At 41.0% G+C, this 24,721-nt stretch overlaps 1 protein-coding gene across 2 annotated transcripts in view; it reads right to left on the minus strand.

Moving 5' to 3' along the window:
- Positions 1-22,541, minus strand: part of SBF2 (SET binding factor 2) — a 509,481-nt gene extending 486,940 nt beyond the window's left edge. For both annotated transcript variants that reach the window (XM_036762802.1, XM_036762803.1), the window contains exon 1: positions 22,331-22,541. In XM_036762802.1, the coding sequence (XP_036618697.1) occupies positions 22,331-22,385 (55 nt within the window). In that variant the 5' untranslated portion in view covers positions 22,386-22,541. The remainder of the gene's footprint in view (positions 1-22,330) is intronic.
- Between the last annotated feature and the right edge of the window lie 2,180 nt (positions 22,542-24,721).

Genomic DNA, 24,721 nt, shown 5'->3' on the forward strand with positions numbered 1-24,721 from the left:
CTACATTGTACTAGGATGACTAGTGAGTAACTCAATTACCTATATTTTCCTTTGATTGAATTTCACCTAAATAACTATTTTAATTGTATCTGACAATACAAATGATCACAGATCATTTCACTGAAGATTAAATAATGTTCCTTGATTTCCCTTCACACAACATAAAAAGAAAATATTTGCCTCAGGACATAATCAACACAGAACAAAATTTCCCTTTGTTATTTCTGGATTAAAACAGCTGGTAAAATTTCTAAAAACATGCAGAGGTACTTCATAGCTGATGACCTGATAGTCACTACAGAATTTCTCACCTTTTGTACTTCCTGAAAAATGAATAACAGCTCAATAATATTTTGAAACTTAATAAAATTATTTTATACAACACTTGTAAAAATGCTACATCAAAACAAGCCATGTCAACCAAAATATCAGGTTTTTTAAGATTATAAAACATCAAAAAATTAAATTTTAATTAGAAAACTGGGTTTTAACAATGTGTATTTTTTCTAGAATAAATGTATCTAGATCCAACGTGCATTTAAATAAAAGTACTCCCATTAAATTGAGGTCTTACTGAATTGTAACAACTGTTGTCCTATATATTTTTATACTCATCTGGGATCACGGGATCACAGACTTAGAGCATTAGATACATTCCCTACCTCCTTCATTGAGTCTACCTCAGTTTCCCCTTTCTTGCCCTCTCTCCTTCTACTATGTCCTCCATAACCTCCTTATATAGTTAACAAACTGCCCTTTGTAGCCAACCTGTTATCTCACTTCTATTTTCTTACATTTAACCTGCTTCCATCCAAAGGGTAACACCCCTGGTCACATTCTCTAACACTGGACTCACCTTCTCTCAAGAGGAACCACCTGGCAATAACTAGACCAGGAGGAACTGTAAGCATAACCACTACTCCTCTGTGCTACCATATCTCAATAACCTCACCTCCTTTTAGATTCGCTCATACATACATACATATACACATATATACAGTGGATATATATATATATATATATATACATACACATATATATAGTGGATATATATATGCACACATACACATATAAACATATACAGGCACAATTTAAAGCTATAAAAGTCTAAAAGTGCACTCTCTTTCAAGACATTCTATATATATGTATTTACACATAAAATAAATATAAAGTATTAGAGGGGAAAGAGGAAGCACTAGCAGCTGGGGGACTGAGGGAATCAGAAAAAGTCTCATATAGAAGGTAGCAACTGAGCTGAACTTTGAAGGAAATTAGGGATTCTAAGAAGCAGAGGTGAGGTAGGCGTCACAGGAGGACAGCCTCCACAACAGCACACAGATGGGACAAGAAAGCCAGATTGGCTGTACTACAGAAAACCTGAAGGGGAGTAACTTATGTAGTAAGGCTGAAATGGTAGCTTGAATCCAGGTTGTGTGAAAGGCTTAGGGCTTTAAATGCCAAAGAGAGAAATTTGTATTTGATCCTAGATGTGACAGGGAATCACTGCAGTTTATCAAGTTGGAGAGTGGAATGGTTAGTTCCATGCTTTAGACGTATCACTTTGACAGCTTCCTGAAAAATGAATTGGAAAGACAGGGCATGAATACAGGTGCTGCTGACTCCAAAACTGGTTCTTTACCCACTCACCACACCATGCTACCCTCATACTGCAGGGCATGCTCCTGTCTCCTCAAACATCCTGGTTGCCCAGTTCATCAAACTTCTCAAATCCCATGAGCTTCATCCTCTCTCTATCTTAGTCAAATACAGGCACAGTCATGGTCATGATCTCACAGTCTTTATATCCTCATGACCTTTCATATGAAATTCCTCTCCCAGATATCCTTCCATCTGCCTCACTCCTATCAAACTAACTCTTCATCTTCCTGATCATATTCCACCCATCTCAGTCTACCACCCCCACTCCAATCTCACTTTCTGATCACTCCGGATCCCTTTGCAAAGGCCAACCCATGATTATCTCCTCACCCCCACCCCTCTATTATCGATCTCCAGCTAACACAATGTTGAAAGCATGGATGTCATACAAGTCATGTTACCAAACTGACTTGGGTACGCTACAAATGTATCTGATGTTAAAAATGGCCTCTGTTTCATTGCAATCCCTTTATTTTAACCTCTAGAAGGTGGGAGGGAACCCTCAGCTTTGGATGTTCTCCAAAAGTCCAAAAGACAAACTCAATTGTCTCTGGGGCCTTTAGCCTAAAGGTGAAAAAAAAAAAAACAAAACTACCATCCAGATACTGTGAATGGAGATGCCAACAAGTATGCCATCCTGAATTGTATCATTATTATTACTGTTGTTATTATGTTTAGAGTGAGTTGGGGACCAATGCCGGTGTCAGGTGAACCTGTGCTCGAGTCCTACCTCTGACACATACCAGACCTGTGGACAGGAGCAAGTCACTTAAACTTGCAGTGTCCCAGACAACTTCCTAATAAAAGAAACCGAGTTATAAATGGGTTGCTGTGCACTGATGGGGCTAGTTTTCACACTCAGAGTTCCCTAATCAATAAAATCACAGGTATGAAAAAAAAGGACAAAAAAAGTGTCACAATTTACTGTATAAAACTTAACTCATTTCATCTTTGTAGGCCTTAAATAATTCCTCTGCCAATTTCTATTAGTCTAGCTCTAAAGTTACTTTTAGCTCCAAAAATCTTTAGATATGTGCCTGCCCAGACTGGGCCTTCATGTAATCTCCACATCATTAAAAAGATTGTTTTGGTTTTTGTTTTTCTGGAATCTGGTTATGTGAAGAAAAAAATTACACCACTTTCAAAGCTCTAACTTGTGTACTTCTTTCTTCCTCATTTCTGCCTTTTTCTATTTAATCAGCTTCCTTTGCTATAATTAATTCTGTATATATTTTGGTTTATAAGATGTTTAAAAGCAAGGACATAATTATTTAGCACAGCATCTGTCTCAAAGAAAAACAAGCCAGCATTCTTTTCAAATTCCCCAGGCTTGTGTGGGACAATTATGTCAAGTATTAGTACAACTCACTCCGTTCCCAAACACATTTCCAAATTTTCCACTGCAAATTAATTTTCATACTATCCTATTTTTCTACAGTTGTTTGGATACTTGATTCTTTTCTTTAAATGATACTAGAATTTTATTAATCTAAGAAAATGGAATATCCATTTGCAGACATAAACAGGTGCTACCAAATCATGAAAGATTTACTTTGCACCAAGCTTACCATTGAAAAATTCAATGTTTTCTTTAAATACAAAATCTGAATTTCCAATGTTTTTCCATCTTATATTTTAATGAGTTTTATTTGGAGCATATTTATGTGAAACAGGAAGTTCCAGAACTTGAAAGTTCCAGAACAGCTTATAATTATTTTTCTTTACTATATTAATATAACCAAAATCTGACCCACATTTTACCTTAGTTTTTTTGGTTTTGTTTTTTGTTTTTAAAACATAAAGAAAATATGCTAGACTAAAGGACAATGCTGACATTTGCTGAATGTCCCTTTCTGTAAAAGGCCCTTTATTCTGAATTACACAAAGAATTTCAGAATTAAAAGGGAACTGAGAAGTCATCTAGCCAGTCCACACCTCAAGAATCTCCTTTACAGCATATCTGACAAATGGAAACATAGTCTCTGCCTGAGAACCCACCTCCTCTAGAGGCTACCCTAGCCATTTGTGATAAGAACTATCTAAAACCATAAGAAGGCTTTCTTACATCAGACCTAATCTCTTTGCAACTTCTACTCATGATTCCTAGTTCTCCCCATCTGTCACCACAGAAGAATCACAGAAGAATGTGAGAGGCATAAGGTTATCAGTTGTTATCTGATTTAACCCACTCACAAAAGGACTCCATAACATACCCAATGAATAGGCATCTTCCCTAGTTGAAGGCCTTCAAGGAGGGGAGCTCACAATCTTTTGGGAGAGCCGATCCCACATTTGGACAGTGCTCCCCAAACTGAAATCTGCCTCTCTGCAGCTTCTACTCATTGCTCCAGGTTCTGCCTTCTGGGGCCAAATGGATTAAACCCAATAACTCTTCCTCTAGAGAGTCCTTCAATACTGAAAGACAGGGATTTCATTCCTCCTAAGTCATATCTTCTCTAGATAAAACATCCCCAATTCCTTCAAGTGATTCTCATAATAGCATAATCACAAGGCCCTTCACCAACCTGGTCAAGCCCCTCTCGATACTCTCTTATCAATGCTTACTAAAATGTGGAGCTCAGAACTGAACACAATACTACAAATGAAGTCTGATGAGAACAGAGTGCAATAACAGAATTATCAGCATAATGTCCTGGACATTATTTTCTTAAAACATCTTTTCTAACAACCAAATCCCGACAGAGAAAGGTTCTACCTTCTTCATCACCACCCACACCAATCTCTGACCAACTGCCACAAAGGGCACATAAAAGTTTGAAAGTCCTGGGAATGAATGGAAGTGCCCCTCAGCCTGCTTCCAGCCTAGCTCCCACAGCCATCATCCTAGGAAGCAACTACTATAGAGAGGAAACCAGCCATCTCTACCAACTGCAGATCAATTGCCATCCACTAGGTAGGCCCTCCAGAAGAAGAAACAGGAGGCAGCATATGCCAAGCAAGTCAAACTACTCCCCTCTGACCCCAGTGGAGACAGCCCAGGACCCAAAAGCTCTGTGAAAAGCAGTACTCATCACACCACCATCCTGGCTTCAAGATTTGTTCCTGCAGTCATCATTGAGGAAAGTAGTGAAGGGGGCTCTTAATCTCTTACCACCAATGCCAATTACTAACCAACTGTCACCAAGGGGAATTCACCAAGTTCAAAATCTACCTAACTGTACTGCTATCCAGTTCACATTTTTGGATCTTGTCTAAGAATACACTGTACAAAAGACTTGGTCAAATGCTTTACTCCATGTATTTTATCAATAACATACCCCTTTTCTGCCAGTCCAGTTTCCACGTCAAAAATGGAAATTTGGTTAGTTTGGCATGACCTGTTCTTTTTGGCTCTTGAAGTGACTGCTTTATTTTCTAACTATCACTAACTATTCCCTTAATAGCAGTTTCTAAAATTTGCTAGGAATCAAAGTCCAGAGCACCTTTGGAATTTGCCAACCTCATTCTCCTCTCTCTTGAAAAGCTGGACAAGGGCCACTTTCCAGTTCTGCATTATCTCCCCTCCTTCATCCTTCAAAGGTCACTAATAGTAGACGTAGGATCACAGATCATAGGACCATAAGTCCAGAATTTCAAGAGATCTTTGAGATTACCTAGTCCAAAACCCTCATTTTACAGTTGAGAAAACTGAGGCCCAGGGAAGTCAAGTAACTTGCCCAAGGTTACACAGGTAATAAGTGGCAGACTACAATGTGAAACCAAGTCTTCTACCCTCAAATCCAGCCCACTTTCCATGGCCCCAGGCTACCTCCCCAGTTCTTTCCATAAAGGGCAGTGAGGTACTCCTTAATTTATCTTAGGTATCAAGTCCCTATTAGCCACCTTTAGTCCCCATTTTCTAGTTCAAAGCTCATTTGTTTAAGCAGCATTGTCTTCTCTTTGTTGTAACCATCCTATTTACCTCAAGCAGAAATTCTGTCATTTTGGCTCTCCTATTTTCCTTAACATGGTTATCCTTAGTTTTTCACAGTTCCCGGCACATAGTTGGCCTGGTATAAATGCTATTATTCCCATCATTATTATTATTATTATTACACAAACTAATTTTTCTAGCTTCAGCTTATCCTGAACGTAAGCATTCCTGATGCTATCTTCCAGGATCATACCATCCATGCTTTTGTATTCCCCCCCACCTGCACCGGCCATTCCATCTTCCATACAAGAATATGGACACTATAGGCTGGCTGACACAGCTACATCAGTCTCTTCAAACAACTTCCCCTCTTCTTCCTCCTCATCAGAATTGTTTTAGAGTCTCTAGAAGTTCATTCCTGAGCACACGCTTCCTCCTCCCTGCCTCCAATTCTGCTTCAGTCTACTTCTCCTGGGGATTTAGTCCAAAAGATCTTACAATTTAGAGTCTGAATCTTTTGAAGTATGTTCTCCCAAGATCTAGGGTGCCTGCCCACGTTTCCTATCCTTTCCCACGAAGTGTAAGATAACCTTTAGCCAAGGTTCCCATAGTCCTCCTGGTTGAAGAGAAACAATTTCATAATAGAATTTCCACTTCCTGGTGCTCCACTGTTTGGAGGATGAAATTATCGTTAACAGTTGTAAATCCTCTTCCCCTCCTCTATGTATCAAGCACTTCCTTATCTATATATGTGCACGGTATAATCCCCTAGTACAGCATAAGCTCCCTGGGAGCAAGAACTATTTTATTTGTGCAAGCCTGAAACCTAGTCTAGCATACTGTACAAAGAAAGTACTTAAGAAACATCTGTTGAACTGAATGATACTGAAAGGAAATATGAAGGAACTTTTTATAAGTTTTAGAACCAGAACAATCATGACCTACAGAGTCAACTGTAAAACAGAAAGGCTGAGAACAGGCAAGGAACAAACTAGTGCCATAGGAGTAAGCACTTAGGCAGCCAAAAGGGAAGTGCTCTTATCATCTGCCACTCCCAAGGGAGTCCATTAGCAGTAGTTAGTCATAATTAGCAGCAGTGTGCTACTGATGCTGGAGATCTGAATTACCTGCCCAACTCAGCCTCAATGAGAGGCCATGCTAGAATTCTGTGCCGTCTCACAGGTAAGATACAGGGCTGTGCAAACCAGGAAACTCTCTGTCAGTGTTTGGGGCTACCCCAACTAGCTTTGGGAATATAGTTTTGCTATCCTGGGTGAGATCTGACCCATTCATCTGAATGTGCTACTAATACTGGTCCCGAAAGAAATACTATAGGACAGTCTGTTTGTCTTTCTAAATTTTAACCTTCAAGCTTAATTATTCTAGCCTATGTATAGTTCTCACTAGGGGCTATCACCCCTGCAATTTGGGTCAATTGTACATCTTCCTATAGGTCCAGTCATTAGGGATTAACCCAAGGAAACTGTGTCCTTATTTTTGTGTCCTTGGGAAAGAGAGATACTTATATAGGGGTCCTGATAGTCGTCCTGTTAACAGAAAGGAACTGGATTCTTATTTAACAGTATTAATTAACCTCACTCTCATCAGAAATGGATAAAGGGAGCTGAACACATGTGGTATAGAAATACATCAAACTAGAAAAGGAAACAAGCAAGACAGGGGTGGGCAACACTAGGTTAAAAGGGAAGATAATACTATACTGCAGAGGGAATAGTTACAAGCAAAACAAATTTCTGATCCTGAAGGATTGTTTTAAAAAGTAGGGAAGAAGGGAAAGGAACAAGTATCTACAATGTGCCAGGGTGTGAATTGCCCAGGGTTACACAGCCAGTAACTTAGGTCTTCATGACTCCAGGACCAGTATTCTATCCACTGCACCTCCTGGTTAACTGCAAAAAGGCCTAACGAACTGTAGTATATAAATGTAAGGGAATAATATTGCATCCCAAAAAACTGTGAAAGACGATTTTATTAAAGGACAACAAGACAATTTTGAAAGGCTTAAGAACTCTGATCAAAGCAATGACCAACCATTATCTCTGGAGGACCTATGATGAAGCATGTTACCCACTACTTCACAGAGATGATGGACCTGAGGTATAAAGACATACATTTTTGGCTAGTGTACATGTTCACTTTATTTAATTGGGCTTATTTGTTGTAAGGAGTTTTTTGGTTGTTGGGTTTTTTTTGGTCTTCCTTTCTCTTGGTTAATGGGGGACTGTGAAAGTTAGCAACTATAATGCCAAAAGAAAATGAGATAGGCCATGGGTAAACACTATTAAATATGCACAGAAGATAAGAGAAGGAAATTCAAAAGGAAGCAAAGATAATAAACAAGAAGTTTTGAAAATAACATGTAGGGTTTATTATATATTTTTTAAATCAAATGTTATAAAATGGAGATTTTTTAACGTGTTCTGCTACATCTGTGAAAATATATTTTTTGATGTTTACATTCAGAATAAAAAAAAATTTAAGGCAGGTGACATTCTCTCCAAATAGCCTTCATTTCCCTTAAACTATTATGGCTTTATCACCCATGAATTTATCTAAACTCTTATGCATCTTTTACCTATACACTTAGTAAATGACTACTAAACAAATTATCTAACACTAAAGGTTACATCCTTATTTTCTGTTAACAACTGAAAAGATAGTTTTTGTTTGAAAAGATATTTTTAAAGAAAGATAATTTATAAGGGTGTTTGCGTGCTGACTGGAAAGGACCTGTTGCGTCAAAATAAAATATATTTTTTTAAAAACTGAAAACAGACAACTTCAATACATTCAATAGATACAAATTAAGTTTAATCAGCATAAATATATCAGAATCCCAAACCAATCATTTTTAAATACTTGTTTTAATTAATTTCCTAAGTTCATTAACAGAATTAGTATTATTACTTATTCAGATTATTATCAAGAAGGAAGCAATATTGTTTAAAGTCTTATTTCTTACTATCAATGAATTAAAAGTTTCAGAGAATTTCTATTCTTTTCAACATCACAGAAGGAAAAATGTGATCTATGTTTTATTACTTCCTTGAATTTCAACTGAATAAGTACATTTCTAGATAATAGCATAGTATTGGAACATTATCCACAGGATAATGTCAGCAAGCAAATATAAGCGCAAAAAGTAAAGGTAGGGCCCAAAATAGTTTGGCAAAGTGTGAAGTTCTGCCAGACAGAAGAGGCAGACCAGGTGTCAATAGCACACAAATCAGTCTGAGAATGGGTCCACACACACATGAAGATTGGGACAAGCTAAGGGTCAGAACAAAGCAGAACAGTTATGCAGGAGTGTAGCAAAGGTACACACACACATCTTTGGTTCTAGATCAAGTATGGAAACAGAAGGACAAGAACAAACAATAAGGCAGACAAGCAGCAGAATCCAGAAAAAATGACAGGCTCAGAAAACCAGATTAAAGCCTGGGCAATTGATACATAGGGTGCAAACACAAAAACCTAAACATTACTCTTCCCCATACATTCACTGACCCAACCATCTTGGCCTATTTGGCTGTTTGTTACACATCACTCCGGATTTCTTTGTACTGTTTGCTTTCTCTACCTGGAATGTTCTCCCTCAACTATTAGAATCTCTAGCTTCTTTTTACAACTCAGATTAAAAGAAATCTCCCCCAGGAGTCCTTTTAAGGTTCCCTTCTATTGCTAGTGACATCCCTGTAAAGTTATCTTCCATCCACTCCATGTTTGTTTTATATGCCTGACTTATGTGTGTTGTCTTTCCCATTAGAATGTAAGCTCCTTGAGGGCAAGAATTGTTTCTGATTTTTCACCGTATTATGAGCTGGCACATACTTTTTTGAACAGACATTGTAGATGGGCAAAGAGTTAGGCCCAGAAATAGAAGGGCGGATAGAATTTTTAAAACTGAACCATACTTTCAACAATATCAACTTTCACTGAAACAAACAAAAAACCATCTTTTTAACATCACCATTCATCTCATTGTGTTAAATGACTGGAATAATGGCACACTACCATGTACAAAGAATCAAAATTTCAGGTCACCCAAAAAGCACCAGAGAGACATGAAGCAGGCATAAGCAGGTGCATGTAAGAAACAATATAAAAAATATCATCAAAGAAATGTATGACCAAAATAAGCCAGTCATCAAGATCCAGCATGTTGGATGGACTTCCTGGTAAGACACTGACAAGAACGAGATAGCGTAAAAGGTCATGGATTGATTGCAATCTGCAACATCATAATGGAATACCAAAAAAGATGAGATCACAGATCTATTTAATGATGATATGTGCTATATTTATTGAATAAAGCTTGCTGCTTTCTGTTCTTGATTTAAAAGGTAAATTTTAATTTTAATATTAATTTAAAAGGTAAACAGAACATTTTATATTTTTCACTTAAAAAACTAAATTAAACAGCCTTTTTATTAACATGGCTCAACTTTTTTCTGTGGAAGCAACCTGATTTAGATAGTACCACTTAAAAAAAAACAGTAATCCTACACCAGGATGGGTTAAAGCAAAAAACACTTATTGAACTTGTAACATTTTAATGATTTGTTGCTTCAAATTATGCTTCAAATATACAATGAAATGTACAGGCCACACATACATACTATAGAAGATTTATACATGTGAACATCCAAAATATTTATACTCAAAGACCTATTTTTGCCAACAGTTTTTTGGTTGTTCAGTCATTTCAGTCGTTTCCCAACTCTCTGTGATGCATTCGGGGTTTTCTTGGTAAAGATACTGGAGTGGTTTGCCATTTCCTTCTCCAGCTCATTTTACAGATAAGGAAACTGAGGCAAACAAGGTGAAATGACTTGCTCAGGGTCACACAGCTAGGAAGTGTCTGAGTGGAATCTGAGCTCAGAAAGTTCAGTCTTTTTGACTCTAGGTGCAGTGCTCTATGTACTGCATCACCTATCTGCCCTGCAACAGTTTTTTAGGCAATCTAAAATAATGTTGTTTTGTTACCTCTCCAAGTTTTTGCAAGATTTAGAATTTTCCAACTCCTATACAAATTTTGCTCACGGATATAATTCCAAAAACATGGAACTTCAAACACAGCAAAACTTTTTTTCCATTGATTCTTTAACACTAATTTTCTACAAAGGAACTTCTTACTTGTAGAAAAAGAATTCTTCAGGGATATATCACACGCTGCAGTTGAGTTCCTCTGGCTATAGAAACAGTTCCATTAACAGGTTAGCATGCCACATATCTCCCTCCCCACCCAAAAAAAAACTGCCAACAGTTTCCATTTTGAACCATCAAGACAATCTGTAGGTGTTTATAGATGTTCCCCATTAGCTACTGAATTGCTATTGGACTTCCAATTCAACAGAAAAGTAGCTTGAGGTCAAGAAGAGACACTCTCACTCACTCTCACTCTCTCACACACTCTCTCTCTCTCTCTCTCTCTCTCTCTCTCTCTCCCTCCCCCCCTTCCTCCCTCCCTCCCCCCCTTCCTCCCTCCCTCCCTCTCTCTTTCTTCCTCCTAATTGCTCCAAAATAAATGACTGTTTAGCCCAAACCAAGTTTCATTTTAAGGAACTCTGTCTGTAAAACAAATATTCATTAAAATAAATATTTGAACTATTAGGATACAAATAAAGAAAATGTTTATAGGTTAAAGCACACCAAAATGTACACGTTCTCTTAATCTAACAATTTGGGGGGTCTGCTATAAGAAGTAGTTTTTAAATAAAGGAGAGATATTCATAAATTGAAGCAGAACCAATCTGAGTTTTCTGATGTGTAACATTTTCCTAAAGGAAAATTTAAAAGTATGTATTACGTTCCTCTCCTGAGTATTTAAAAAGAGTATTAGTGAATTTGTAATGCTGTGAAAGTTACCAAAAAAAAAAAACCCAAAACAACTATTTGTTCCAGTCTCACCCATACAACACTGCGCTGGACCCAAAACATGTCACCACCGTCCATCAAATGCTGTTGATAATGAAGGCAGTAATTATATTCTATGTGAAACAGCAACTACTTCTCCAGTGCATCCTAGCGTTAGGCTTAATTTTTTCTGAAAATGTCATTTCTCTTTTCTGTTCCAAATACTCGAACAACCTTCTTGTCCCCTGAAGTCCACGAGAAGTTTCTCAGATAATACATTCAGAATAAAAATCTGGCCTCTGGAGAGTAAACTTAAATAATATAAAGTCCTTTCCTAGCCAAAAGTTATTTCACTGCCCCTTTCATCTGTAAGCAACACAAATGGATATAATAGGCAAGCAGCTGTTCTCCTGGCCCTGACCCTTTTCCTCATTCCCACCTAAGCACCAGAGTACACAGCTAGGGATGGGGGAAACTGAGAAAGATGGAAGGCAGACTTTGCTTCTCTCAGACCTGGGTGTCATGGTGGGAGATGAGGGCAGGGGAAGGAGGAGGAGAAGCAGGAATGGATGGCATGTGTGCCTCCCACACACCTAGCTCTACCCTTCAGAAAGTAAGCACAAGGGGTACACTTAGGCCTTCAGAAAGTCCAGACTGCAATAGGGACAGGCAGACACTGCTTCCTTGGGGAGCAGGAACCCTTCTAAGACACCAGCACTGGGGGTGCATGGATGGTATGAGTGCTTCCTGGGCATCTCACATTAGTAAACATCCCTCTCACACACACTCCACACCCGGTGGACAGAGAGACAGCCTACAAGGGGGCAGGCAGGTAAACCTGACTTCCCTAGAAGCAGGGACTATTTCAGAGCTTCATCCTTGTGGAAGGTATATGTCTTCTACAACTTAGGGCCAAAGTGTGTGTGTGGGGGGGGTGGGGGTGGAGGACAACGCCATATTTAATAGGGAAGAGAGTCTTTGATGCCTATTTGGGCTCTTCTCTTGCCCAAGAAAATAAGGATGACTTCACCCTGACCTCTAAAGACAATGCTCCACCTCAACCCTCTCATAGTGTATATAACTTATTACAATGTGTATGGGGTGTTCAGGAGGATGAGCATCTCTGGTGTGAGGGTTGCTCATCCACCTTTGGTGTCTCCCTGATTCATCCAACTCTCACCTGTGGCTCCAAGAAGCTGTAGCGTGCACAGCAGCTACACCTTGGCAAACAGTCTCAACAGATGAGCCAAATCAGGTTGAAGGTAACTGACAGGCCTCATCCCTGTCTGTGAGGTAGGGGAATGTCTATCCCAAGCACATGAAGACTTTCCCAGCAGAATGAGCAGATGAGAACAATTTGTTCCAAGGGCCATGAAGGTGACTGAAGGAGATGCTACGGGGTGCTTGGAGCTTGGTCAGGCATCAAAGGCCCCAAGGTCATCCACTGCATCCTGATCCATAGCCAGTCATCTTGACTTCTGTCCTGCCACTGGACTTCAATGACTCAAGAAGAGAGAGTGAGGCTGATGACTTTGTGCAAACCTGCTTCACTTAAATACAATTCACATGCAAGTCATCACCCATGATGTCACTGGTCCTCTTGGAAAACAAAGGACAAACAACAACTTATTAATAGAACAACATACATGTGTCATTTGTAAATAAATAAATAGACAAACTGGTGATGCATGCTCAAAAAACCTTGCTGATGCCTGGGTATGAAATTTTAAAAGTTAGAAGACTGCTGGTCTAAATATCACTTCAACAAAAACCATCAACAATCTCATGGACTCTCAGAATGCAAGGGTAAGTGCCCTCTAAAGAGCATGACTAAAAGCAAGGAAATTTGGTTCTTACCCAACTTCTCCTACTAACTAGCTGTCAGGAGCAACTCAGCAAATCCCTTCATCTGTCTGGGCACCAGGCTCCTCATCCGTGAAATGTTTTCTCTTTGGGATATTAAAACTTTCATCTCACACTTGAAAACTACTCCCTCCTCCTTGCAACTATCTTCTCCCTTAGTTCCTGTGACACTATCTTCTCTGGTTCTCTTTGCTAACCCTTTTTTCTGTTTCCACTTCTTCTTTAAGAGATATCCCCTAAGGTTGTCCTTGATTCTCCTATTCTTGTACTGTATTTGCTAGGAAAAAATTGTAATGCATATTCAGTGATTCAACTACCACCTGTACACAGTTAACTTAGACAGGCAGTGTATGCTCTTGCATGTGCGCGCGCGCGCACACACACACACCTCACCTCCCTTCTGAGCTCCTGGCCTGCTTCTCCAACTGTCTACAATATCGCTTTATCTAGATGCTCACTAGCACCTCACACCTGCCATATCCAAAGTGAATTTATCTTTCCTTCTAAACCTGCTCCTCTTCCAGCTTCACTATCTGTCTCTATCTATGGCATTGGCACTACCCAATCTCCCTGTTTCTTTTTTCATTCTTCTCACTCCTTCACTTCTCACAGCCACTCAGTTTCCAGTTCTTTTTGATGCCAACATCTTTCACCTAAGACCACCTCCTATACTGCCTCTCCTCTAATACAAGTCTTCAATTACCACGTTCTGGCTCCAATAGCTTCAGAAGAAATGATGTTGGAAGGGGCCTTAAAAAACCATCTTGTTCAACTCTGAATTTTGCAGAAGAGGAAAAGAAAGCCAAGAAGGATGAAGAGCCTTGCCTAGTATTACACTGCAGTGAGCAGCAGAACTGACATTCCAAACCATGGTTTCTGTCTCCAAATCTTTCCATTAACCCACCTCTACTTTCTCCCCACCAGCTCCATTCTTCACACTGCTGTCAGAATATTTTCCCTTAGATTTGTCTGAACTAAGGCAAGTGAAGTGAGCAGAATGAAGATAACAATATACACAGTAAATACAAAGCCGGATGTGAAAAGAACACTAAAACAAAACTGAGCTCCGCATGATTATGTTGACCAGTCTTGGCCACAGAGAACAGATGGTGAAATGCACTGATTTATTTTCAGTAAAGAGGTGGGGGCTATTGGGTACAGAAGTTGCATGTCAGCCACTGTACTGGTTGGTTTTACCTAACAGTTTTTCCCTTGTGAGATGAGTGCTCATTGGGTACTTATCTTATGCAGGCAGGTATGCACATCTAGAAATGACTGATGGAGAAACAAAGAGATCAATAAATCTTATTTTTTAAAGAGAAGCCGGCTTTATACATAAATATGTTCAAGTCTCATCCCTGCTAACAAATGTTCAGTAATTAGTTTCCCTAAGAAGTCCAATTCAAACTAACAAACATTTATTAAGCTCCTAATACACACAAAGCACTGGGCTAAGCACCAGGGAAACAGTTCCTAACCTCAAACAATTCGTATGTTATTGAGAGATACAACCTGTACACAAACTAACATAACAGAAGGCAGAAAGTAGAGGTCAAAGGAAAGATCATCGAGGAAAACGTAAGAAGAGAAAGACAGAACAATAAAACTAGAGGAATTAGGGAAAGCTTCAAGGAGGAGGAAGCAATTGAACCACTCTTTGAAGGAAGGTCATCAAGGAGTCCATCAAAATTATTTATTAAGCACTGCTGTGTAAATGTTGTGCTAGGGGCTCCAGATACAAACGCAGTGAATTTCTTCACAAGGAACTTACATTCTAACATGGAAACTGCAAAGAGATTAGAGAGATAGAGAGATTAAAAAATATGTGTGTGTATATATGTGCTGAATAAATTGAAAGAAAAGAAATACAAATACATACAAAGTAGTTAAATATACGATAGTTTGAGAGGAAGGGCACTAACAGTTAAGGAAGAGAAAGATTCTCAAAGGTGGAGATGAGGAAGGAACAGTGTACATTGCATAGCAGGCAGCCTGTGTTGCTGTACATGTATCAGGCAATGGGCAGCTAAGTCGGAAGAGTAGTAATGAGAATAAAGCTAGAGGTGCACTGGAGCCAGACTGTCAAGAGCCTTAATAAGGCTGGAGTTTATCCTTACAGCAACAGGGGACCACTGGAGGTTTCTGATCAGAGAAGTGACGTAGTGAAATGTGTGCCACAGAAAGACAACGTGCAAAGCTATATGAGGGATAGAACAGGTCAAGCAGTTAAACAGTAAGTGCTTATTTTGGGACAGGAATATACTAAGCACCCAGAATACAAAGAAAGGCAAAAAGCAGACCCTGACACAAAGGAACTCACAACCTAAAAGGGGAGACAACAAGCAAACAATCGTGTGCAAACAAGCTACATACAGGAAAAACTGGAAGTAATCATCAGAGGTAAGGGACTAGAATTCAGAGAAATTGGGAAAGGCTTCCTAGGATATTAGCAGGGGAGATGGCAAGCTGGGAGAACAACTAGGAAGCTATTCTAACAGTCTGAGTGAGACATAATGAGGCCCTAAACTAGGCTAATGGCCATTTGAGTACAGAAAAGGGTATGGATGCAGATAGAATCGACAGGATGTGGCAACTGACTGGATGGAAAAGGGACAGAAGAGTCAAAGCTAACTGGGAGCTTTAAAATCTGGATGACCAGAAGAAGGCTGGTGCCCTCAACAAAAATAGGGATGTTGGTAGGAAGGGAAGATTTGGGAAATGAATATGAGTTTAGTTTTGTACATGTGGAGTTCAAAGTGTTGACAGGCCATCTAGGTAGAGATTACAGCATGCAGCTGATGCAGGACTAGAGCAGAATATATATAGATCCGGACATGAGACAAAGAAGAGAACTTAGAGAAAAGAGCCTAAGACAAATTTGGAGGCAATAGCTAGAGGAGGGACAGACACTTTGAAGTAGAGTCCAAACTTGGAAGGAGAGACAGACGATCCATCAAAGGAAACTAATAATCAGGTGGGAAGGGACCCGGGAAAGCAGTGTCACAGAAGCCAAAGAAGGAGCACATATTCAGGAGAATATCTAAATATGTCGGTGATCAAGCATCAAAAAATACAGAGGACGAAAACTGAAAAGGTCACTCATTGAACTGGCAGTTTGCTGTAGAAAGAATGTTGAGTTTAGAGTAAAAGGGCTTAAGTTCAAATTCTCCCTTAGCACTTATTTGTATGACTCTAAAGAAGTCACCTAACTTCTAACCTCTTTGCCTCAGTTTCCTCATCTATTAAAAAAATATGGCAGGAGAAGGGGGAGAGAGGAATACTAAATTATCTGAAGTTTCTGATCTAAATATATGATCCTATGGTTTATAAGTTATGAAATCACTGATAACCTTAGAAAAAGCAGTTTCTATAGAGAAGTGGCATCAGAAGCCCATCAGAGAGAGTTCACAGTGAGGAAGTAGAAGAAATGAGCCAGTAAAGGTAAATCAATGAATTACAGTATCCAACTCAAATAGAAATGAGGACCGATGATCTGTAAGTAAGGATCCCTGTGGCTGTATACTGACGCGGGTTTAAAATGCAATGTTATTTATGCTTTATTGTTTTTTAACTTAAGTTATTAAAAATTTTCCAGTTACATTCTAATCTGGTTCCAGCTGCACTTGGGAGTGTTGGCAGCGTATCTGTCATCTCTTCTACAGATCATGCTTCCTGGAAGTTTTAGGTGGAGAAAGAGAAGAGACTCCCAGGGCAGCATTTTAAGAGAATGGCAGGGCCAGTGAAGGTTTTTTAAGAATGTTTTTCAAGGATGAGGGAGCTATTGGCCATACTGTTAAGCAATAAGGAGGAAGCCAGAAAAAATAAATGAGAAAGGGAAGAAATTTTCAAGGAGTAAGCTCCCACGGGGGACAGGAGGATATGGGAAGAAGGACACAAACAGAGAGCAAGCAAAGTTTTCTCAGGGAATGGAGCAAAAGAAGAGGATAATTAAACACGCAGGAAGCTTTGCTTGGCATACTCTGGAGACACCCTACCTTTCTATCTTTCTTTCACATCTCTTTCCTCCAAGCACTCTCCACTTTGGTCAGACTAGACAACTGTACTTTTTGACCCCTTTCTGGTGTTTTTGTTCAAATTGTTTCTGAAATGATCTCCCTTCCCCTCTTTGCCTGTTGAATTTTTACCCAGACCTAAAACTCAACTCAAATGCCACCTCTTCCATGAAGTCTTCTCTAATCCCTCATCATTACCATTCTTCTACCCATCCCCACCTCACATAGTGGTGAAGTACATGTAGGAGGAGCTTAATAAATGTTCATCACATTGGATTATATATGGGGTACTGAAAAGAACACTATATTTAGAATCAAAGGACCAGGATCTGAATTATGCCTCTTCTACTTACTACCTGTGTGACCTCTCTGGGTCTTAGTTTCCACATCTGTAAGGATTCTTTCAGCTAAGAACCCAATTATTCTAATGCTATACATCTCAGCTATCCATGTATTTTTTATACCCTAGTCTAAACTCTAGGAGGGCAGGACTATGTAAACAGTTTACCTTTCCCAGAGCCTAGAAATAAAACCTACATACAGTAAGTGCTTAAAACAGTTCAAAAACCTCTATCTCCAACCCTAACCTGTCCTCGATCAGTGTCCTAATGGAAATTTCCACCTAAAGGACTCTACTTACCTCAAAACTAACATGGATAGAATTGAGCTCTTGAGGCAACCCCAAGCCCTGCCCACCACCACCAAATAGATTCCCATGCCCACTTTCTGTCAGTGGTACCTACATATGTCTAAGTCAGAGAGTCAAACTCTGGACCAACAGGTTACAAGTAGTCAAGTGGGTGGCACTCCAAGGAAGCTGATTAAACTGTAATTGGGAAGTATTTAACAAAATAAATAAAAATACAACATAGAAAATGTTTATTTGTGGTATTCTAAGTCAGTATGCTGCTCACAGGGATCCGTTTCTATTTGACTTTGATACCACTGGAATCTAAGTTACCTCTGTCATGCTTTGTATGTAATTACTCATCAATGTCAGGTTGGCTTTCATGTTTAAAAATATGTAATTATCCTATGTTCTATAACAATTGATAGCATCACAAATGAACCATATATTACTCTTCAGTAGTTGACAACTGAACAATAATGGAAGAGGTCCCAAGTACTTTGAGATAAAAACGGATTGGAAACTCAAATTTCACTATATAGACTTTATTGAGAATAACAACAATGTACAATGGCACTTTACAGTTTACAAAAGATTTCACCTTCACTACCTCATTTAAGCCTCACAATACCCCTGTGAGGTACTATTATGGCCATTTGATAATAAGGTAATAGCAACTGATCAGAAATTTGAAAATACACAGAAAATTGTGATACATAACAATTATAAGCATTATATTTAAAGTTACTGCTCAGCTGCAATGGCTAATGAAAACCAGGGGTTGATTTTTTATAAAAATCTGAATATTGTTGCCATACCATCCAGGGGTGGGGAACCTTCGGCCTCAGGACCACATGTGGCCTCTAGGTCCTCAAGTTCAGTCCTTTTCCTGAATCCAAACTTCACAGAACAAATCCCCTTAATAAAAGGATCTGTTCTATAAAACTTGGACTCAGTCAAAAGGCCTCACCCAAGGACCTAGAAGGCTACTTGTGGCCACGAAGCCACAGGTTACCCACTCCTGCAACTTACCTGAATTAATTATTCTTCTCTCTTTAAGTACTTCATCTTCTTCAACCTTGATACTTCTGTGATTTCCACAACATACTCAACCAAAACTCCTTCATGACTTAGTAGACAGTGTCATCATTTGCTGAGGCCAACTTCCTGAATTTAGTTAGGCTGATGCTGGAACTACAGGAACAGACTTGAAGTCTTACCAATTTGAGAGGACCTTCCATACAGCCCTTGAATTCAAGATCACTATGAGCCAGAACAGGACTTCAGTAGAAGGAGCAACATTTACCCAAACTAAATTCTAAAACCTAAAATCCTACAAATGCTCTTTGATGAGTAATATCCCACTAATTAACTAAGCCAGGCATCATTTACTCTGGATAAAATTCAAGGAAATTATGAGAAAAATTATTCTTACAGTAAAAATCACTGGACAATGAAAAAAAAATTGAGTCAAAATAATTGGTGTAAACAAACATTCGGAAACTATCCCCTCAAAAGCATAGCTTATCATTAGAAATGTCATAAATTCGTGTCTTAACTTTCATTCAAATACTGGATAAATATCTTTCAAGAACAAAAAACCAAGGATGAACTATTCCATTTAAGCAATTTTGATGCTTTCTCCCTCTATAAGATACCAATTTCTTTACATCAAATTGAATAAATCTATATTAGTAATGACAAATATTTTAAAGCAATCAAAATATTGTCAAAAGTACAATGCAAAACTTTAATAAAAACTATAGTAGCTTTTACACTCAAGAAAATCATAAGAAACAAAAGAAATAGTATATGTAACCCTTATATTACATGAAATAAGATTCTTACTAAAAGTGTATTCTAATTAATAAAACTATTCAACAACTAAACCACATCTGCCATCCAGGAGAGATCTTGATTCCCCTTTTTTTCAAGGGGGCTTTTAACTGCCACCAAAAAAAAAAAAAAACACAGCCAACCTGCATAAAGTACTGCTATGCTTGATACTCTAAGGTACAGAATTTCTTAAAAGGGTCTATTTGAACCTTAAAAAGGGGAACCTGAGTTTCATTTAAAGAGAGAGGGATACATCTCAATGTAATTGATAATTCTAGGAAAATCTAAGTTATCAATTGCAGAAGAATCTTTATGTATCAAGGTCTCTTGACATATAATCATTAACAGTAACCTTTAAAGTGTGGTTAGCAATTAGAAACATTGAGGCAATAAAGTCTTAGGGAAAAGGGGTGTCTTTAAAATTAAAGTTTATTTATTAAAAGATCCATAATTTCCTAATAATTTAACAAATGGATTGGATTTTCATGGCAAGAAAGCATATTTTTAAACCTTCTAAAATAGCATGTTACTGAAATTTAAGTATTATTGAAAAAGTAATCTCAAATATAGACAACTAGTTGACCAATAATGGGGGAGGGGGAGTATTTAGTTCAACGTCAAGATTCCATACTATACAACCAATTTGAGCTTGAATTTAAGTTGCTGAAAGATAACACAAAGTGGCTAAAAGAAATTGATGCCACTTTATGTTATCTTATCACTGAAGCACTTCCATATTCAAACTGTACCAAGTTGACAGTGCCTGGCACATAGTAGTTGCTTAATAAATGGTTATTTCCTTCCCCCTCTCCCCAGTTGCAAACTAGGTTAGCCCTTCTTTTTAAGGAGGAGGGAACATTCTTATAAAGGTCAGGAAAACCAGGAGTGGTGAAAGACTATCATTGTTCTTAATAATAACTACCATTGGGGCAGCTAGGTGGCCCCATGAGTAGAGCACCGGCCCTGAAGTCAGGAGGACCTGAGTTCAAATCTGACCTCAGACACTTGACACAATTATTAGCCGTGTGACTTTGGGCAAGTCACTTCACCCCAACTGCCCTGCCTTCCCTCCCTAAAAACACCAATAATAATAACAATAACTACCATTTCTATGGCCCGTTTAAGGTTTGCAAAGTGCTTAGCACATGGTATGTCATTTGGTCCTGTGAGGTAGATGCTATTATCATCCTCATTTTACAAATGAAAAAACTGAGAGAGAAATTAAATGACTTGACCTGGGTCACACAGCTGGTACAGAACCTAAAGTAGGATTTGGACTCAGGTCTTCCAGCTTCCAAATCCAACCCCCTAGCCACAAAGCCACCAAGGAAGTAATGGGAAAGCTCTGACAAGGAAATTACACCAAGGGACAAACAGCTCAATGAGAAAAGTAATAACCTGAGATAGATACTCTTTTTAACCTGTTAAGGGTGACCACAAGCCAAGTTACAAACTCTTTTCGACTTAGTTTCCTCATCTGTAAAATGTGGGAGGAAGGTGTCAGATGGTAACGTTTCTTTTCTACTATTTATCATGCTAAAATAGAAGAGCTTTCTGTGTTCCACTTGTTACTGCTGTATTTTTATGGACATAAATGCACAAAAATAAACAAGAGATTCATCACAAAATCCCTAAATTGTATAAACATGAGAAAAAAGAATTAAAAAATCACTGGGCTATATGCTTAGGAAGGTATTCTTTACAAAGAAAAAAAAGTTTGATATTTTCCCAAATGAGAACAAAGAAAACATACATTTAAAAGTTCAAGTGTCCAACTGACTATCCCTTCTCAATGATACTCAAATTGTTTCACTCTGGAAACCTCTTCCCCTTGTTCTGAAAGAATTGGACGGGGTCATTTCTGGGGAATGTTTGTTAGCTAAGCTAGGTAACCCCCCCCCCCGCACTCCCCCCCACCATTCTTAAACCGCTTCCCATCCTGTGTTCCCCACAAGTGGTTACACGAGGCCCCCCAAGAGTGAAGGATAAAGCTGCAACAAGGCTCCATCAGAACTTCCAGGGAGCAAAGGCCCCACCCCCCAGCATCCTTCATCATCACTCAGTCGGGACTTAGGGCACGGGTTTTTCCAGGAGAAGTCGACCTCCCTCCGGGCCCGCCCCCATCCCACCACAATCTCCTAGTTCCTTCTCAGGAGCAGGGGAAGCACCGCCCCGCCCCCGCCCCCCCAGCCCCATCCTCGTACGAGGCTGGGACCTGGCCTGGCCTAACCCCTGCTTTCCATCCTTCCCTCCATCCCTCCCTGCAGGGCGGGGCAGGCTGTGCCCTCCTCTCCCCAGCTGGTCAGCGCAGCCCCGGGCCCAGCCAGCCAGTCCTGCGCCCCGACCCGGCCCTCGGCCCGTTCGGGAAGGGCCCAATGCGGGGCCGGTCAGGTGGAGCCCCCCGGCCCTCCCCAGCTCGGCGCAGCGGGACGCGGGTGGGTGCTCCTGCGGGGCCGTTGGGCCGGGCGCCGGTTCCCCCGCCTCTGCCCGGGACGGGGGCGGGGGCGGCGGCCGAGGGGAGGAGGCGGGGAGGGGCCGGGGGCGGCGCCCGCCCGCCCCGCGCCGGCCCCACGCCCTTACCTGTCTTCTCGTGGTCATAGCCCACCACGATGAAGTAGTCCGCCAGGCGCGCCATCGCCGCCGCCGTCCCCGCGCCCGGAAAGCGGGACCCAGTCCCCGTCGCCGCCCTCGCCGCCGCCGCCGCCCGCCCGGCCCGGGAGCGCTCAGCATTTTCCCTCTACCGGCGGTAGCAGCAGCGGCGGCAGCGGCGGCACTTCAGCCATGTTTGACAACCGAGGCGCGCTCTGCGCCTGCGCCGGGCGCCGCGCCGCGCCGCGCGAGACTCGCTCCTCCTCCCGGTTCCTCCCTCCCCTCGGCTTCCCAGAGCTTCCCTGGAGCTACGCAGCCTCAACCCCGGCGGCCCCACCCCTCCCCCTGCCGTCTGTGCTCCTCCCCCGCCCGCTCCAGACGCCCCTCCCCTCCCCCCCTCCTCCGCCCGCGCCCAGGCCGGGAGCAGCTGCGGCTCGCACAGGCCTTTCCTTCCCTTGGCCCACTTGTGGAGCGAGACCCGAGAGGGATGGGGGGCGGCTCCCGAAAACTCCACTGCTAGTGCCCTGGAATCTGCCCTGCCAGGACTTTTGCAGCTCGTTTCCTGTTTACGTTGCGCGGTCAAGCTTTCCGAGACCTCGGAGCGGAGTGGGGGGTTGCGCCGTTCCGGGCCCGGGCTGCAAGGGGAGGCCCCGCGAGCTGCCACAGGTCCCCGGCCGTGCCAGAGCGCCGGACAGCACTGGGGTGCCCGCCTGCTTCTAGGGGGGCGAGTGCAGGCCACCTGGGACGGACAGCTCACACCTCCCACCACCCCATTCGCCCTCCATTGAACCCTCGGTCATGCGCCTCTGGCCTCTGCTTTCGGGCCATTTTTCTGTCCTGGGGGCTTCCATCAGATCCTAGCTCCCTGGGAGAAAAGGGACAGGGGTCGTCAGAATATTTGGGGTACGGTTTAGTCGGGTTGCAGATTTAAAACTCCGACAATCTGAGGTCTCGGACTTCTCCCTTCCTCATTATCACCAGCCAACAGTTTGAGTTCGACAAGCCTGAGGCCACTCGGATGTTTAAGCCAAACCTTGCCACTTGCAGAGTTTGCAATTGTCAGACTGAGTCTGACCAAGTGCAGGGTACGACTTGATTTAATTTATTCCCAAATCAGTGAAAGCCTTTCCTTAAAGCCTCCCTCTCAGACTTGAAAGAGACTTTAAGGATCACCTACTCCAAACCTCCACTCCTCCTAAGAGTTCCCCGGGGCAGAGCGCACAGAGCTCACTTATCCTGGCTCCGCTGGCGTACGGTTTCTTCGACAGCTCACTATGGTTCTCTTCCTCATTCCACAAATTGAGCTGGACTCTGCCACCACCCCCACCCCTCTCTCTGTAACTTCCACCCACAGCTTCTGCTTCGGTCATTTGATGCTTACAGAGCATGTCTGCTTCGTTTTCCACATAACAAATATTTGAAGAAAGTGATACTCTCTGAACTCGGAGTAAATGGTAGAAGCTGCAGATTTAGGCTTGTCAGGTAAATTTTCCCGACAATTAAAGCTATCCAAAAGTGGGATGACTGCCTTAGGAGAGAGCGGGTTCCCTTTGAGTAGAGGTCTCCAAGCAAAAAGCTACATAATCATTTACTTGCTGGGTGTGTATGCTGTAGATGGTTTTTTTATTCAATGTGTGGATTGGACTAAATGACCACTGTGGTGTCTTCCAACTCTAAAGATTTCCATGATGTCCTTTCTAAGTCTCTCCTAATATTTAATTGTTTTGTAAAAGACACTATTAAGAATATTTCATTTAATCTTATTATTTCTAACTCAAGTGCTTATGAATTCAAAAGTGTCATTTAAAAAAAAAATACTTGTTTTACTACCCTCTCCACCAATTAAGGTCCTCTAACAAGCCCTATATGACAATTTGCAGAATCTGGTTTCAGCATGCGGAATATATGCATAATATACACATATGTACCTAATATGAGGGCACATTCCGGGTACATAACAAGTATTTCATATACAAATAAAGTAACTTCGCCCTTTGCTCCCCAGCCAACAGCTGCCTGGAGGCCGAGGCTGATAAGAGTCTGACAACACAGCCTGATTAGTCGAGTTGGCCGGAGGCCAGAAAATCCCCCGAGATCAACAAAAACACCACCACCTTTCACTGCCTGAACAAATGCAGATTTGTTTCCCCCGAGCCTCGGGGAGAAACCCGAGGGCCCAGCAAAGGATGAAAGAGGCAACAGTCTTCAGGATCCAAGGCATCTCCTTCCTTGTCTCAGGGCGGAAATGGCAAAGAGATAAAGAAAGAAGGGAGGCTTGCCAACTTCCCGCTGCTGCAGAGCTGCTGCCTTTTGTGGGTAAAGTGGCTAGTTCTCTAAAATCATTGAAAGTACTTCCTGTGGTTTGTCTCTGCTCAACAAATT

This window comes from Trichosurus vulpecula, chromosome 6 (genome assembly GCF_011100635.1).
Source record: "Trichosurus vulpecula isolate mTriVul1 chromosome 6, mTriVul1.pri, whole genome shotgun sequence".
Classification (NCBI taxonomy): Eukaryota; Metazoa; Chordata; class Mammalia; order Diprotodontia; family Phalangeridae; genus Trichosurus; species Trichosurus vulpecula.